The 16,049-nt window shown below is 39.8% G+C and overlaps 2 protein-coding genes across 2 annotated transcripts; one reads left to right on the top strand and one right to left on the bottom strand.

Moving 5' to 3' along the window:
* The first annotated feature begins 1,362 nt into the window (after positions 1 to 1,362).
* On the top strand, positions 1,363 to 2,251 carry LOC105223987 (uncharacterized). The gene is made up of 2 exons (XM_011201925.4): positions 1,363 to 1,851; positions 1,926 to 2,251. The coding sequence occupies exons 1-2, from the start codon at positions 1,519 to 1,521 to the stop codon at positions 2,175 to 2,177; spliced, it is 585 nt and encodes a 194-aa protein (XP_011200227.2). The 5' UTR covers positions 1,363 to 1,518; the 3' UTR covers positions 2,178 to 2,251.
* A 517-nt stretch (positions 2,252 to 2,768) lies between these two features.
* LOC105223986 (uncharacterized) lies at positions 2,769 to 4,200 on the bottom strand. The gene has a single exon (XM_011201924.4). The coding sequence runs from the start codon at positions 3,947 to 3,949 to the stop codon at positions 2,912 to 2,914; it is 1,038 nt and encodes a 345-aa protein (XP_011200226.1). The 5' UTR covers positions 3,950 to 4,200; the 3' UTR covers positions 2,769 to 2,911.
* Positions 4,201 to 16,049: the final 11,849 nt, after the last annotated feature.

Below are 16,049 nucleotides of genomic sequence, written 5' to 3'. Positions count from 1 at the left end.
GCTAAACGCAGTAAAATACATGCACATATATGTATGTATGTATGTTAAATAAGGAATTACCGAATTCGTTAGACCGATGAACTCGGTTTACTCACGCACATAAAATTTTCACAACCACTCAAAAATATGTACCACTAAATTAAACACATTTTATTCACTATTATTTCCAACTAAATATACTTCGAATGCAATTCGTTATTGTCGTTGAGCATATTTTGCAATTTGCAATTCTCATATATTAATACATATTTATCGAATGCTTATTTCAGCATATCTTTGCATAAAATAGAACGCGTCTAGGCACTTATTCCCACTTGATTCCTTTTTTTATTATCTTTTGTTTTCTTATGGACACCAACAACAAACATAACCACTATTCACCCCTATTCCACGAAAATAAGTTACTTCAACACTCCGACACAAAACATGCACTGACAATTGGATAAGAAAAATTCAATTGAAATTTCTTTCGTTTCACAACTGTCAAACCTTTGTTAGTTTGTGGTGAATTAGTTGTCACTTTGTCATCTTGATCACATGTTATTGTGAATAAATATTTCATTTTGAACTTTTAAAGTAAAATGAACAGTCAAGTCTACATTACAGGAGCCAAATACACTTAGGGAAAACTTTGCAATAGCATCCCTTAAATTCGAAATTAAACGGGTATAAGCATATAGAGGAGGATTAGAATATATGTTCAAAGATGCGCAGGATCAGATATTTGCATTTAAAGTCAAAAGATACAACACTGTAAGGAATACAATTTCTCAATTTGCAATAAATTTTACACTTACATATATTGTTCAGTTTTATATCCTCTAACAACTCGATAAATGGTTTCTACACGTTTATTTCATGTTAAATATTGTGCACCTTAACCCAGAATTGCTATTCTAAATAGACCATGAATGTGTTACTAATTCCTCCTGACGAATCGAAAAGTACTCTTTTTTAAATAAAATGAAATTATGAAAAAAATGTGAAGATGGAAAATGGCAGTATGACATCAGCAACGTAGCAGTTATATACTGAACACATCTTTCAAATATTAAAAGACACACGCTTTAAGGACGCAGTTATTTAGACAGCTGCATAACCAAATAACTGTGTCCAAAGAACGTGCGTATTTTAATATTTGACAGATGTCGCTATAACGTGTAGAAAATTTAACACCAGCTTGAGCTTTATTGAGTGTGTTCTTGCTTTTTGTGTAGAGATTTCTGCCTGTCTTAAAGCTATAGACTAAACTAAATAAGAAAAAATATTTATTATTAATTACAATTCTGGTTTGTCACTATCTCAGCGATACGGTAACTCTTTTCTTGTTAACGTTCTATTTTGAACACTGCAACTCTGTGAAAATTTTCTTCATTCACAAAGTTTATATCTGACTTCTTCACTTTTGTTGCCATTGTTTTTTTAAGCTCTTTCATTACACACATATTCGCGCGTGTAATTTTTATCATTGAAATTTGTCAATTAAAATATTTATTACTATATCGTGTAAAATATACAATGTCTCGAAATTATACATCTCCCTATGCTAAGCCACTACATCAATATCCTTCTCAATCAGAGGATTACATATCACTAGAAATTGGCGGCCCAGGTACATGTTCCACACCCGCACGACCGCATTACAACAACCTGAATACTAAAGGCAGCGGTGGAAACTTCTATCAGAATAAACAAAGAGGTCGTGGAGGTCAACAAAATCGGTTTTCGGGTGGATGGCAAAGTAATCGGCACAGCACTAGTGGATATGGAATGCAATGGCAACAGACTCCACGAAATTGTGACCCTACGGAGCGGCAATGGCGTGGTGGTGGACAAAGACAACGGAATAGTGTTAGTAACAAATAATTAAAAATAATAATAAGAAAAATAATTATTTTAATTCTAATCCACATTTTCATGTTTAGAGACAATCTTTTAATTGTAAAGTGAAGGATGTATCGGCGTACGTGCATAGGTCTATGCTGGAAGATCCATGGAAGGACTTAATGGAAAGAAGAGATGCGATTAAAAGAAGCGAGATAAACCTGCCAACTCCTGCCCAGCAAAATGATCAAATTACAACATTCGCAAGCACAGAAGAAAGCGACAGCGAGGATATAGAAGCTGATATGTATAACGTTAGTAATGAAGGTGATATTGTTACAGGGAGTCCGTAGCACTAATGAATTCTATATTATATGCTTACAAAATAACGAGATTATTGTAAAATACAATATTTGTAAAATATTAATTTATGCAATTTACATTTGAAACTTAAACCAACGTGACTACTGGCGTTATAATCCATACTTCCTTTGTTTAATTGAAACATTAAAAATTAAATATTTCCAGAGCAAATTACTTTACTATTATGGCGAAAATATGTGCAAATATCATTTTGATTCCCTTTCTAATTTTCTTTAATATACACCTCGCATTCCATTCACTTATTTAAAACCAAATCATAGGTGTAAAACAATCATTTTTAATTAAAATTATCTTGAATGGTTCTTAACATTTTGTGTTATATTTAACAATAATTATTTATCTTCTTTTACTAGCAATTACATTTACATTAATATAAGTAACACAAAATGCACTACACAACTGCTACTGGCTCAAATTCTGGTAGGTAAGATCAGCGAAGTATCGTGTTTGAATTGAAGAAATTCATCAGAATTTTATGCTCGGAAGTTAATTTGTTAAATTGTACTAAATTGTTGTTATGCCTTTTTAAATTTGTATCTTCTTGTGTTCTATGCAAAACGTTTGGAATTATTTTTTATATTTATGTCATGACGTGAGGTGCGTTATTAGTAACTTAAGGCTAAATCACTTAATTATTTCGAAGATTACTAGTAGAAAAATATGAAATTGGCGTGTTGCTTTCATAATTCAAGTCACTTTATTACTATTTATGGTGATTATTTTGTTGTTTTTGAACATATTTTTCCCAATCTCCACTTAAACAGTTATAAATTTTCATAGCAGCACGTGCGTCCTCTACGGAATTGTGCTCTCCTATTTGTATTTCCATACCTAAAATTGCTTGACTCAAAAGTTTAAGGCTCGGAGTTCGTCCGTTCGAAACTAGACGGCATAATGGCTTATAACGGGCAGTGTCTCGTATATTTTTATATGGATGCTTTATGTGTAATACAGCCAAATCGTTGCGTATAGCATGGCCAACAAGAATTTTACCCTGAAGCAATTCAACAACTTCATCCTGCACCAAATGAAAATCTTCGCCATTTTCGATGTCCTTTGGTCTGATACCAGATATACTTGTTCTATAATCAGTTACCTTGATCCACGGTTTAACAAATTTATCTAACAAAACTTCACCCTGTTTATTTACGATAGAAACTCGTGCTAACATGTCGTCTTGACCGTTGTGACCCACACCAACCATCTCACAATCAATAGCTACATATTTATTTCTTTGAGCAGCTTTACGTTTTTGACGTAATCGTGCAGATTTGCTTAGCGGTCGATTGTTTTCAGAATTGGGGTGTTGATCGTGTGCTTCGTGATGATTAGATTCCTGTTCCCGATTCAATGAATTACGACGTGAACATCTTTGTGAACCCGCATTATTTGGATGTTGACAGTTGTGCTGTTTTTCATTAACCTCAGTACATGATAAAATAGATTGCATTTGTTGTTGCAGTTGATCCATGCATGTAATTGACTCCTTATGTTTTAATTGGTTGTATGCTCCAGTTGTTGCTTGCAGTGGGCTCTTTGACTTTAATAGTTGGCAATTTGAGTAATCAAAATCATGTTTTTGTTTTACTGATCCTCCATCGCCTGAAGCCCTTACTTCAAAAAGTTTTGTTTTAAGATTTTGTTGGTCTATTTTTTGTCTTGTAACTCCTTTTTTCTTATTGTTGTCTGCACATACGGGTTCATTACTTTTTTGTTGAGGATTAGGATGTTGTTGGGACATTATTCGCACCTGTGTATCCCACGCCAATGCTTTCCTTTGCCAAATGTTTTTTTGTTTTTTAATTTTGATATTTTTCTTGGGCACTTTAGAAATTTTACTAATAGCTATTTTGAAAGTTTTTTTTTAGTTTTCAGTTTTTTTCTTTTTTATAAAAGTTAAACTAAAAAACTAAGGTTGAACTGAAAATATATGAAATTTGACAACTCAATCAAAACACATATGCATCGTACCATGCACATATGCTTTTAAATTTTATTTGATAAACGTTCTCTGTTTCATATCTACGATAAAGTAGCAAAAATGTTGCCACATAGAAGAATACGGGAACATAAAACGGATATCATTATTTGCTTTTATAAAGCTTTAATTCAAATATAATATAAATAAAATATGCAGAATCAAATAAAAGCGTATCTTACTAAGGTTTTTAAGTAAACTTATTTAATATACAAAATATATTTAAAAATATTCAATAAAATACAGTGGCTTTCAAAATGTGCTAAATGCAATTAAAATGATAGACATTCCCGTCGAATATATTAGGCAGAGAACGTATATCATGTGTTGAACACATATTGAGCGACAGACTTCAAGCGACATTTGTCAAATATTAAAATACACACATTCTTAAGAACACAGTTATGTTGTCGTCCAGCACATTATGATCATGATGATATTGTAAAGAACGAGGATAATAGAAAAAAATCGATTCGACGATAAATTGCCAGGATCAACAAGAGAGCGAAATTCATAGTTCCGGGAATATTCGATTAGCAATTGTAGATTGTTAAGATTAGATTATTACACGTGGAATTAACCGCGACCTTAGGGCTATTGTAATTTCTCCTAAATCACAATTACTCTCATTGCCCTAGTATATTGATATAGTCCAATATTCTGTGGGGTGCTAGCGAAGCGATGTTAATGCAATTTGGAAACATAGATCCAAGATCCTTAAGGCCCGTGTTGCGTAAATGCTTCTTCTGCTTGCAGTGGCCAGTGTAAAATGTCTCCAGTAGTCTGTGTTGATCCCTAGGAAGGTTTAATGCAGCAGCTCGAGAGTGGAATTGTTCCGTTCAGCCTTGCTACCAACGGTAACCTTAAACTTCTTCAAGTAGTTAACCCTTTTGGTAATGCTGTCCCTTGGGAGACAGGCTAATGGTACAGTATCAGTTAACTCTTGCAGCCCCAGGATTTTCCAGCACAGGATTGCATATCATTAGGGATTTTGTTGCCCTGACCAAGGTCTGGTGCGCAGTGCGGTCTCTATCTATCTGAGTCCCGGTGCTGCCACATTCCTTTTTTCTAGTGCTCTGGCTACGCTCTTGTGAGGCGTGTTGTCGAAAGCATCTTCGATGTCTAGGAAGGCATAAAACATCACTACCCCTCCTTCCACCGAGCTCTCTATCTCCAAGGTTAGCTGGTACAGAGCAGTATTGGTTGATCTGCCTGCTCTGTAAGCATGCTGGGGAGTGCAATTTTCGGTGCCTTCGACCTTATTTTATGATCTACTATCTTTTCCATACTTTTTAGTAAGAAGAAAGTTAGACTAATTGGTTTTAAGGATTTTGCCAGTGAATAGTCCTTCCTTCCTACTTTCGGTATAAAGTTCACCTTCGCGGTCTTCCATATTTCAAGGATGCACGCCATTGTGAGGCTATCCCTCATCAGCCGAACAAGGTATGACAGCAAAACCTGCTCTCTCTGTTGGTAAAGTGTTGAAATGAAGTCGTCCACTCCCGGATTTCAATCTCTCGAACGAAGCCAAATTATTCCGGGAAGTGCGCCCGCACAAGTGCAGTAGCTCTATCTTCCGCGCTGGTCGTATACATCCCGTCGCTTCTTTTCATCGCTAGTACTGTGTCTGTCTTGCCCCTGACAGTATTCTATGCAGCCTAGCTGCTTCTGGTATGGGGGTGACGTTTTCACAGAATCTCCTAAGGCTAGCCTGCTTTGCAGACCTAATCTCCTTTTTATATAAGGTTAATTGCTTTTATATTCCTCCCAGACCCCTGTACGTTTCGCCTTGTTAAACAGCCTCCGTACCTTCTTCCTAAGATCTGAAAGTTTGTTTGACCACCAGGGACAGTTGCGCCTGTTTGTGGTCGCCCTTAGGGGCAGCTGCAGTGGTACGCATTTATGATGGACTGGATTAGCGCAGATAATCTGCTCCCCAGTCTTGGACCCGCAACACTTTTATCAGTCTGCGCCTCCATGATCAAATTCCTACTTATCCCGGAAGTTGTCCCAGTTTGTATTCCGGGGATTACGTCTGGGAGAGAATTGTTTGAGCTCTACCTTTACCCCGAACTTTATGATTCCATGATCCGACGGAGTCCTCAGTTGACACCCTCCATTGTGAGACCATTCCATTTACAGGCTCATTACTCAAGTTGATGTCAAGCACCTCTCTCCTACTTATTCTGACGAAGGTGGGTTCACAACCCACAATTTCTAAAGCTAAGTTACTATAAATAATGTATTCTAAAAGAGACTCACCTCATGTGTAGCAGTCCGTACTGCCCCATTCCGTGTGATGGGCGTTCACACCATATGCTAGTCGCCTGCACTAACGCCAGTCTATCCACATCTGTGGATCTGTGGATGCCTCTCCCGGGAAATAGGTAGATGCCAGGACGAAGTCTGCACCTTCGCAGTCAATGGCTTGCACCGCAATTAGATTCCGTGTCAGGAACTCTGAAATACAAAAGAAGTCAATGTAGTTCCTGACAACTACTCAAGTTCTAGGTCTCTCGCTAGAGAGATCCCAGATTACCTTGTTGGAATCCGTCTTGGGGCCACTAACCTCCCCTCTATAGTCACATGGCTCTTGGATCAGCGGGATGCCCAGACTATCCGAAGTGAACCAGCTCGCTATGCTCGCCAAGGCTGCCGTCGCGTGGTGCAAGTTTACCTGGGCAACATCCACATTGCTAGCCACTACAGGATCGGTACAATTAGGAGATGGTCCTCATCCCCGTCGTCATCTCTTAGTCTTTCGAGGAGTTCCTGCGTCGGGGTATATAGTTCAAAAAATTACGTCAGGGACTTCCGACGGCACAACAGTCGCAGCCTGTTCTGCCGACCCCATGGAAGAATGCTGCGTATTCAGTGCCTCTATATACCTCTTCAATGAGGTCTTGAAGCACGGTGAGCTGCTCCAACTCTAACGTCTCCACCGGGTAGTTGAGAGGCTGCACAGCCATTTGGATGCTATCCGCATATCTGCGCAGTCTCTCCTCTACTCGAGGGGGATTTGGCGAGGAGGGTTGGCTTCCGCTCTTCCGCTTCGCGGTTTGTGTCTGGGTGGTCGAACGCGCTGCCTTTTCGCTACCTCGCATGGCGGTCGGTGTTGCGTTAACTGGGCCACGGCTTAGAGCCCCGCTACCTCGTGCGCGAGCGGACCCGGTTTTGTCTCTAAGTTCCTTCGCTGGGGAGACATTGCTTCCCCTGACCCTGTTCCTAGCCAGAACCTCCGCTACCTCAAGAATCTTCCCCTCACGTAGGTGTCGCAGGTACAACTTCAAGTTAGCACCCATTCCTATGAGGGTCATCGTGCCCGCCGGATTTGCCTGTTGTTGAGGGGGCTTTCTACGCTTCCTCTTCTTTTTAAAAGCCTGATGAAATACGGGTTAATTCCGGTTAGTAGAACCGTCTATTGTCAGAAGTTATTGTCATTAATCGAATATCTATAATGTACTCTTTGGTTTCAGCTTTTGTGCAATGTCTGCATTCAAAACTTCAAGAACGGCGGGACATCGCATGCGCATTTCCATGACTTTTGCCATTGCGATGTTCTACAGAGAAGTCGTATTTTTGGATTCTCTTAATCCTTCGTGTCAACGGTCCTTCGGTGTTCCTGAATTGTAGAAGCCATTTTAATGCAGCACGATCTGTCATGACTTGAAAACGTTGGTCATAAAGGTTCTTATGAAAATGTTTGATACACTTCACCAACGCCAGTAATTCTTTCCGAGTTACACAATAATTTCTCTCCAGCTTCCTTATTGTCTGAGTTTCTGAGAAAGAGTTTTCAACGTTATTATGATGGTTGTCCCCTTGGCTCAAACATTAAATTCTCTCAGTATGTCGCTTTTGCCAAAAGAATCTTTGTCAAGAGGTATTTCACAATTTATCACGACCTCAGTGTCTTGACACTGCCCTAATATAGCTCCTGTGGAAGGTTTGGCTATTGACTTAAACTCATTAAGTGAACATACTTGAACACGTTTATCTTGTCCTGTCATAACCTGAGTTGTGCCCATAACTAAATTTAGTGTAGATTCTTCTGTGGCCTCAACAACCCCTACCTTATTTGACCCATAGTCTCCATCTATAGTCTAATTTTTATACATATGTACATAAGTCATAATCCTGTTTTACATATCAATTTATATTCCTTGATTTGTTTGAAAGTCCACTCCAATTATCACGGCTGTCTTTCCAATTACGATCTCGCACATTACTCCTCGAGAGACTTGAGAATCCTGTCCTGTTGCAGTACGCAGCTAATGATCTTACTTCTTCATTAACCAGATCAGATCGAATTATGGAATGTGACATGTCCGTATCTTCAGTCAGTATGCGTATTTGCGTCTACACATCCCATAACGGTAACATTACTCGTATTCCTGCTTATTTGTGAAATGGAGATTACAGGGTATTCGCTTTGGAGCCAGCCCTTGGCTTTAGTTTAACGATTGGTTCTATTTGACATTTGTTTGATTTTCCTCAGCCTTTTGTTTACGTCTAACTGAATTATTGCACTGATTAAAGCTGCGTGCAATATGACCAATTTTCAGCAGTTGAAGCATTTAAACACGTCATCATGCGCATCTGTAGGTTTTTCCAGTACTTTCGCATCTTTTCTTCAACTTGCTTAAGTAATTGGTTTACCCAGGTGTGATCTTCTATTTCTACTTGGTGAGCTTCAAATTTTCGATTGCTAAACAGAAATGCAGACTTTTGTACCAGAGCATACGAAATGATTCCCATATACATATGTATGTACTTAGTGTTATTTCGTATTCCATTAACAAAGGTGTGGATTTTGGTGTTCTCGATGAACTCCACGCTTGCATGCGTATAAACTAAGTGATCTAACCTACCAATATCTGTAGAAAACTCTTGCAGGGACTCATTGGGTTTCTGGTGGCGATTTTGCAACTCGATTTGGAAGGTCTGATTCCTGTGCTTACTACCACATCGTCTTTCTAATGCACTCATTAACGACTCATAACTACTTGACTCGAAGATTGGAGACATGTTTGTAATATAAGTAAGTATTCTACAGATCCTTTTAATGCAATAAACAGTAGTGGTATTCTGTTGCTCTTGCAAAACCCGTGCACGGTGCACGAATTGCAGAATTTTCCTCTGGTGCAAGGGCACAACAACAAACACACGCAGAAAATTATTTCCAATGGCTGAAAAATATGTCAGACCAAAACCTGTTTATTTTCGTGCAATGACACGTAAAAATATAGTTGCAACCCTGTTCTAGCTGTCATTTTACATAAAGACATATTACGACGTTAAATTGTTCAGGAAGGTAAGTTTTAAATAGATTTTATAATTTCTACTTAAATTATAAAGATCTGTTACACTTTTTTGTTAAGAATGAATGCAGAAGGTGCGCCAATGCACTATAGTAATTCACACTAGTCATTCTCAATAAATTGACTGAATCAGCCGTTCATATATCTCTAGGTTCGGCAATGGGTGCTCTCTTTGCCTTGCATATTCGGCAGATTTTTACATTTTGTGTCATCCTGCAATCTTGCAAGAGCAGGGGATTCTCTTGTTAATGTGTTCTAATTATTTGCATCTCTGTGTGATGAAATCTGTGCTGAGATCTGCGTTGACAGCCGCTCATCCAACTGCTACAACATTTGTGATGACACTTCTGCCATTTGCGAAGTCACCTGGGTCGATATTTGCTACAATTGTGCTACCATTTGCGTTGGCAACTGCGACGTTATTTGAAAAAAGAAAAGATTTCATATTGTTACGAATTTACTCTTGCTAGTTTACTTTGTTAGGTTCGTATCTCTGGATTGACAAATAAAAACAACACTGTTTAATTTAATTCAACAACTCTTTATTTCACAACTCGTCTACACTATAGCAGTTTACTCTTAGCACTGATTGATTACGTTGGCGCTGCCACGGCTTATATAGCCACGCACTTCTCGCTGATGCCGACGTGTCCTTCTAGAATATCGCGTCTGGAAATTACCAGAACATACGGCTATACGGCGCCAGACGTAAGTAGACAGTCGCGGCGCCAGACTCAGCAATTGTTTACCTAGACAAGCAGACAGTGCGGCGCCAGATGTCTATTGTTTCGACAAGCAGACAGCCGTGGCGCCAGATGTCTACAACAAGACAAATGCTATTCCATATACCTACAGCTATTGTTCATAATCAGGGATGCATATAGTAATACAAATACAACTTAATACTACTTTTGTAACACTGCCCTCCACTAAAGCCTAATCGTCCCGATTAGGCACAAATCCTCTTGAACCAAATGGGGCGAGCCTCTCCAAATGTACTACTTTCATTTTACATCGTGCTTTTCCATTTCTTTGTATGCGGTATACCACGTCATTAAGTCGTTTCATCACCATATAGGGTCCTTCCCAGGCTGTCTGTAGTTTCGGGGACAAGCCTTTCTTTCGAAGTGGATTGTACAACAGGACCAGATCACCTTCTTCAAAACCTTTTGAATTTGCCGCTTGATCGAACCGGTCCTTCATCTTATTGCTCATCAGATGCGTATGCTGTCTTACCATTAGATGCAATTCATTCATTTCTTCCTTTAAGGCAGAACAATAATCTCCATCATTTCTTACAGCTGTAGGATTCGTCCAAACTTAAGATCAGCAGGGAGTCGCAGATCAGATCCGAAAATAATCTTTGCCGGCGTATAACCAGTTGTCTCGTGCTTCGCTGAACGATACGCCAGCAGGAACATCTGGATGCACTTGTCCCAATTCCGTTGGTCTTTATCAACGATTTTCCGCAGATGTTCTTCGAGCGTTCGGTTGAATCTCTCTACCATCCCATCTGATTGTGGGTGTAACGCTGTTGTCCGTGTCTTGTGGATGCCCAATAATGTACAGACTTCTTGGAAAATGGAAGATTCGAAATTCCTGCCTTGATCTGAGTGTAATTCGACGGGCACTCCGAACCTTGTTATCCAATTTTCTACAAACGCTTCGGCTACTGTCTTCGCTTCTTGGTTTGGTAAGGCATATACTTCTGGCCATTTACTGAAATAATCCATGACAACCAGTAGATATTTGTTTCCGGCCGTACTGGTTGGGAACGGACCTGCAACATCCATTGCGACTCGTTCAAATGGTGATCCCACGTTGTACTGTTGTAGCCTACCGCGACTTTTGGCTTTAGGACCTTTAGCTGCCATGCACTCTACGCAATTACTTATCCATTCTGCTATGGAATCTCGACAACCGATCCAGTAGAACCGTTGTTTAATCTTCTCTATAGTTTTTGTAATTCCAAGGTGCCCTCCACTAGGTCCATTGTGATATTCTTTCAATACTTTCGGGATCATGGACTTCGGTACTATGATCAGCAGACGAGACTGTTTGCCATCTTCGCTTTCCCAGGTACGATGAAGGTATCCATTAACGAGGTTTATGCTGTTCCATTGGGCCCAATATGCTTTTGCCGTTGGACTCTCGCTACTTATTTGTTCCTTTGGTGGTCGTACCCCATTTTCTTTGGCTATTATCAGCTTTGCAAGATCAGGGTCCTCCAGCTGATTGATTCTGATGCGGTGAGGAGTCCAATCATCTTCAGGTTCTATATTCAGTAATCGCACGTCGATTATACCTTCTTTTCCTTCTGATTTGGAGCAATGTTTACATTCCAGTGGACAAGGGCGACGTGATAATGCATCCGCATTTTTGTGGTGAATCCCCTTTCGATGTTCCGTTTCGAAGTCGTAATTCTGTAATCTTTCGATCCATCGTGCAATTTGGCCTTCCGGATTCTTAAACTGTAATAACCATTTTAATGCTGCATGATCAGTCCTCAGCAAGAATCGTTGTCCATACAAATACTTGTGGAAATGTTTTACACATTCCACCACAGCTAGTAGTTCTTTTCGCGTCACACAGTAGTTTTTCTCTGGTTTCCCGAGCACTCTGCTGTAATACCCAATTACTCTTTCTTGTCCGTCGATGAGCTGAGACAGGACACCTCCAATTCCATAAGCGCTCGCATCTGTATCCAGGATGAATTTCTTTCCAGGTATTGGATAAGCCAACATCGGCGCCGTACAAAGTAGTTCCTTAAGCTGCTCAAACGCTTTTTCTTGTTCCAACTGCCATACAAACGGGCGATTCTTCTTTGTTAAATCATGTAAACTTCTAGCCACGTTCGCAAATCCAGGTACGAAACGGCGATAATACGTGCATAAGCCGAGGAAGCTGCGGAGTTCATGAATGTTGGTGGGTCGAGGCCAATCTTTCACTGCTTTTATTTTTCCTTCCTCGGTGTGAATTCCCTCAGTTGACACTTTATGTCCGAGATATGTGACCTGCTTCTTCCATAATGAACACTTTTTGGGATTCAAGCGTAATCCGGCTGATGCTATTCGCTGAAAGACTTCCTCTAGATTTTTCAGATGATCATCAAAACTTTTTCCCATGATGATAATGTCATCAAGATACACCAAACATGTCTTCCAGTTGAGTCCTTTTAACACATGTTCCATCAGTCGCTCGAACGTTGCAGGCGCATTACATAACCCAAATGGCATCACAGAGAATTCCCATAACCCGTCGCCCATACTGAAAGCGGTCTTTTCACGGTCACATTCATCAATCTCGACTTGCCAATATCCACTTTGTAGATCTAATGTAGAAAACCATTTCGCTCCAGACAAGGTGTCTAATGTATCGTCGATTCTTGGTAGAGGATAACTGTCTTTCTTTGTGACATCATTCAACTTCCTATAATCTACGCAGAAACGGGTGCTACCATCTTTCTTTTTAACTAAGACGATAGATGAGCTCCATGGACTTATTGAAGGTTCGATTACACCGTTTTTGTGCATGTCTTCAATAATTTTGTTAGCATCCTCACGTTTTGCTAGTGGAACCCTACGCGGAGCTTGTCGGATTGGTTTAGCGTCTCCAGTATTTATGCGATGTTTGACAATGCCGGTTCTTCCTGTGTTTCCTTCGTTTGCAAATATGGATGCGTATTTTTTTAATAGTTTTTCTGCTTTTAATTTTTCATTTCCATGCAGTTCGTTCAGCAAATTATTTAGGAGTGTAGGACTTATCTGCTGTGGCTCAATAGTAGGTTTCTGTTGTGACCGTTCGCATCGTGCTATTGCACTTATATTCTGGCACTGTCCAATTACGGCTCCTTTCTTCAGACTTATAGGCGTGTTGAATTCATTCACTACTCTGACCGGAATGGTGGCGTCTTCACTAGTTTTCACAAGCGTTCTTCCTACCAATATGGGTGTATCTATTTTTGTTGGTTCCACAATCCACAACTCTTCAGTCCCACCTCCTCCATTCACTTTAGCCCATACAATCGCCTCAGATTTTGGTGGAATACTCTGATTATCATCAACAATCACCCTCTTACTTTCAACGTTGGTCACATATCCGGTGTTTATAGGCATCTCCATGTTCTGGCAAAACAGCATTTGCTTGTTTAAATCCAAAGTAACCCCGTGATCAATCATGAAATCTACTCCCATTATAATTTCATCCGTGATTTCTGCTACGATGAAGGTGTGATTAACTTCCAGGGTACCAATCATCACTTCGCAAAACACTTTTCCCGCGACAGCTGCTTCCTCTCCGGTGACCGTTCGAAGCTTGCAACCGACTAATGGTTCAACCGTTCCTCTTACCACATCCGGTCGGATAATTGAATGTGTGGCACCAGTATCCAAAGTAAGCGTTGACAGTCGTCCATTTACGATACCGTTGATAGTAAGATTGTTGTCATGGCGACCTATTTGTGATATCGAGATGGTGGGGCAAATAGTTGTGGGAACCAGCTCACGCCCCTTTGAACTGTTCCGTTTTAGTTTAACGACTTGTGAGATGTGGATGCTCCGTCCTCGTTATCTGTTGGTTGTTTCCGTTTTGATGGGTTTACTTTTATATTGCAATTTCGGGCAAAGTGACCCGCTTTTCCACAGTTGAAACATCTGCCTGTTGTATTTACTCGCGGTGCAGCAATTGTCTTCAGAGTCTTCAATATTTCCTCCATCAGCGCCGGTTGTTCCATTTCAACCCTTTGTACTTTGGGTGCTGGTTTACTTAGGAAGCTGTTTCCTGTGTGAGGGCGTGCGAAACCGTTTCAGCAAACGTTCTTTTTGGCATTGCATATGTGGCGCGTTTGGTGTCCACATCACGAATTCCATTTATGAAACATTGAATTTTTACCCTCTCAATGTAATCCACAGGTGCATCTGCATTTGCCAAATGAGCCAGTCGTTCTATTTCAATTGCGAACTCTTGCAATGACTCGTTCATCTTCTGACCCCTATTTTGCAGTTCGATCTGGTATATTTGTTTCCGGTGCTCACTACCATAACGTCTTTCTATCGCACTCATCAATGCCTCATAGTTGTCCCGTTCACAGTCTGGAATAGTCTGAAGGATTTCTGCTGCCGGTCCTTTCAATGATACAAACAAGGACGCCACTTTGTCCGCTGCATTCCAGTTATTGGCCGTTGCTGTCTTTTCAAACTGAAGTTTGAAAATTTGAAATGGAATACTTCCATCGAATGTGGGTGCCTTCAATCTTTGATTATTAGTTGATGGTACAGGGCCATGTAGTTGCAGTTCTCGCACACGATTACTTAATTGCAGAACTTCTGATTTTAAATTTTCTTCGCCATTTTTTAAAGTGCTTAATTCGTCTTCAAATTTTGAAAATTTCTCTTGCACTTGTTTTTGTAGTTGTGTAGTATTTTCCGTAATCTGTTGTGTAAGGCGAGACTCTAACTGTGATGTATTTTCAGCTATTTGCGTCATTTGCTGTGTCAGACGATTTTCGGTTTGCACTGCATTCTCTGCCATTTGCTTAATAGCCACTAACAGCATGTTCATGTCCACACTTGATGATGTTCGTTGTTCTTCTACTTTTTCTTCTACCTTTGTAGAAGTTTCTGGCCCATTAAATTCGAACTCGTCCACATTAATTCCATCCGCTTCCATTGCTTCACGTAATCGTGCCTGCAGATCCGCCTTTTGCCCGCTTATCGGCAAATTACGCTCCTCCAGTTCTTTTTTTAATTGCTGAATTCTCAATTCTCCGAATTTAACCATCTTGAATGTGGATTATTTGAAAATCCCACTTCTGACACCAATTGTTACGAATTTACTCTTGCTAGTTTACTTTGTTAGGTTCGTATCTCTGGATTGACAAATAAAATCAACACTGTTTAATTTAATTCAACAACTCTTTATTTCACAACTCGTCTACACTATAGCAGTTTACTCTTAGCACTGATTGATTACGTTGGCGCTGCCACGGCTTATATAGCCACGCACTTCTCGCTGATGCCGACGTGTCCTTCTAGAATATCGCGTCTGGAAATTACCAGAACATACGGCTATACGGCGCCAGACGTAAGCAGACAGTCGCGGCGCCAGACTCAGCAATTGTTTACCTAGACAAGCAGACAGTGCGGCGCCAGATGTCTATTGTTTCGACAAGCAGACAGCCGTGGCGCCAGATGTCTACAACAAGACAAATGCTATTCCATATACCTACAGCTATTGTTCATAATCAGGGATGCATATAGCAATACAAATAAAACTTAATACTACTTTTTGTAACAATATTTAAGGATTTAATTTTTCTTAATTTACCAAATAAATTAATTAAATAAATATGAGTAATGACAAAAAACATGGGGCATTGGCATTTCATCTTTGTTGCCATCATGTAATCACAGCTAGGCAAGCAGATGGTGCCTCTTCAAAATATTTATGAAAATGAAAACCGCTTTGGCAGTACATTGCCAGCAAGAAATATATTTGGAGATTAATTGCTAAACATTAGTAATGTGCAGTCTCCATTGGCAATA

This window comes from Bactrocera dorsalis, chromosome 5 (genome assembly GCF_023373825.1).
Source record: "Bactrocera dorsalis isolate Fly_Bdor chromosome 5, ASM2337382v1, whole genome shotgun sequence".
Lineage (NCBI taxonomy): Eukaryota > Metazoa > Arthropoda > Insecta > Diptera > Tephritidae > Bactrocera > Bactrocera dorsalis.
Note: the sequence above shows the minus strand (reverse complement) of the source record. Positions and strands in the feature narration are given on the sequence as shown.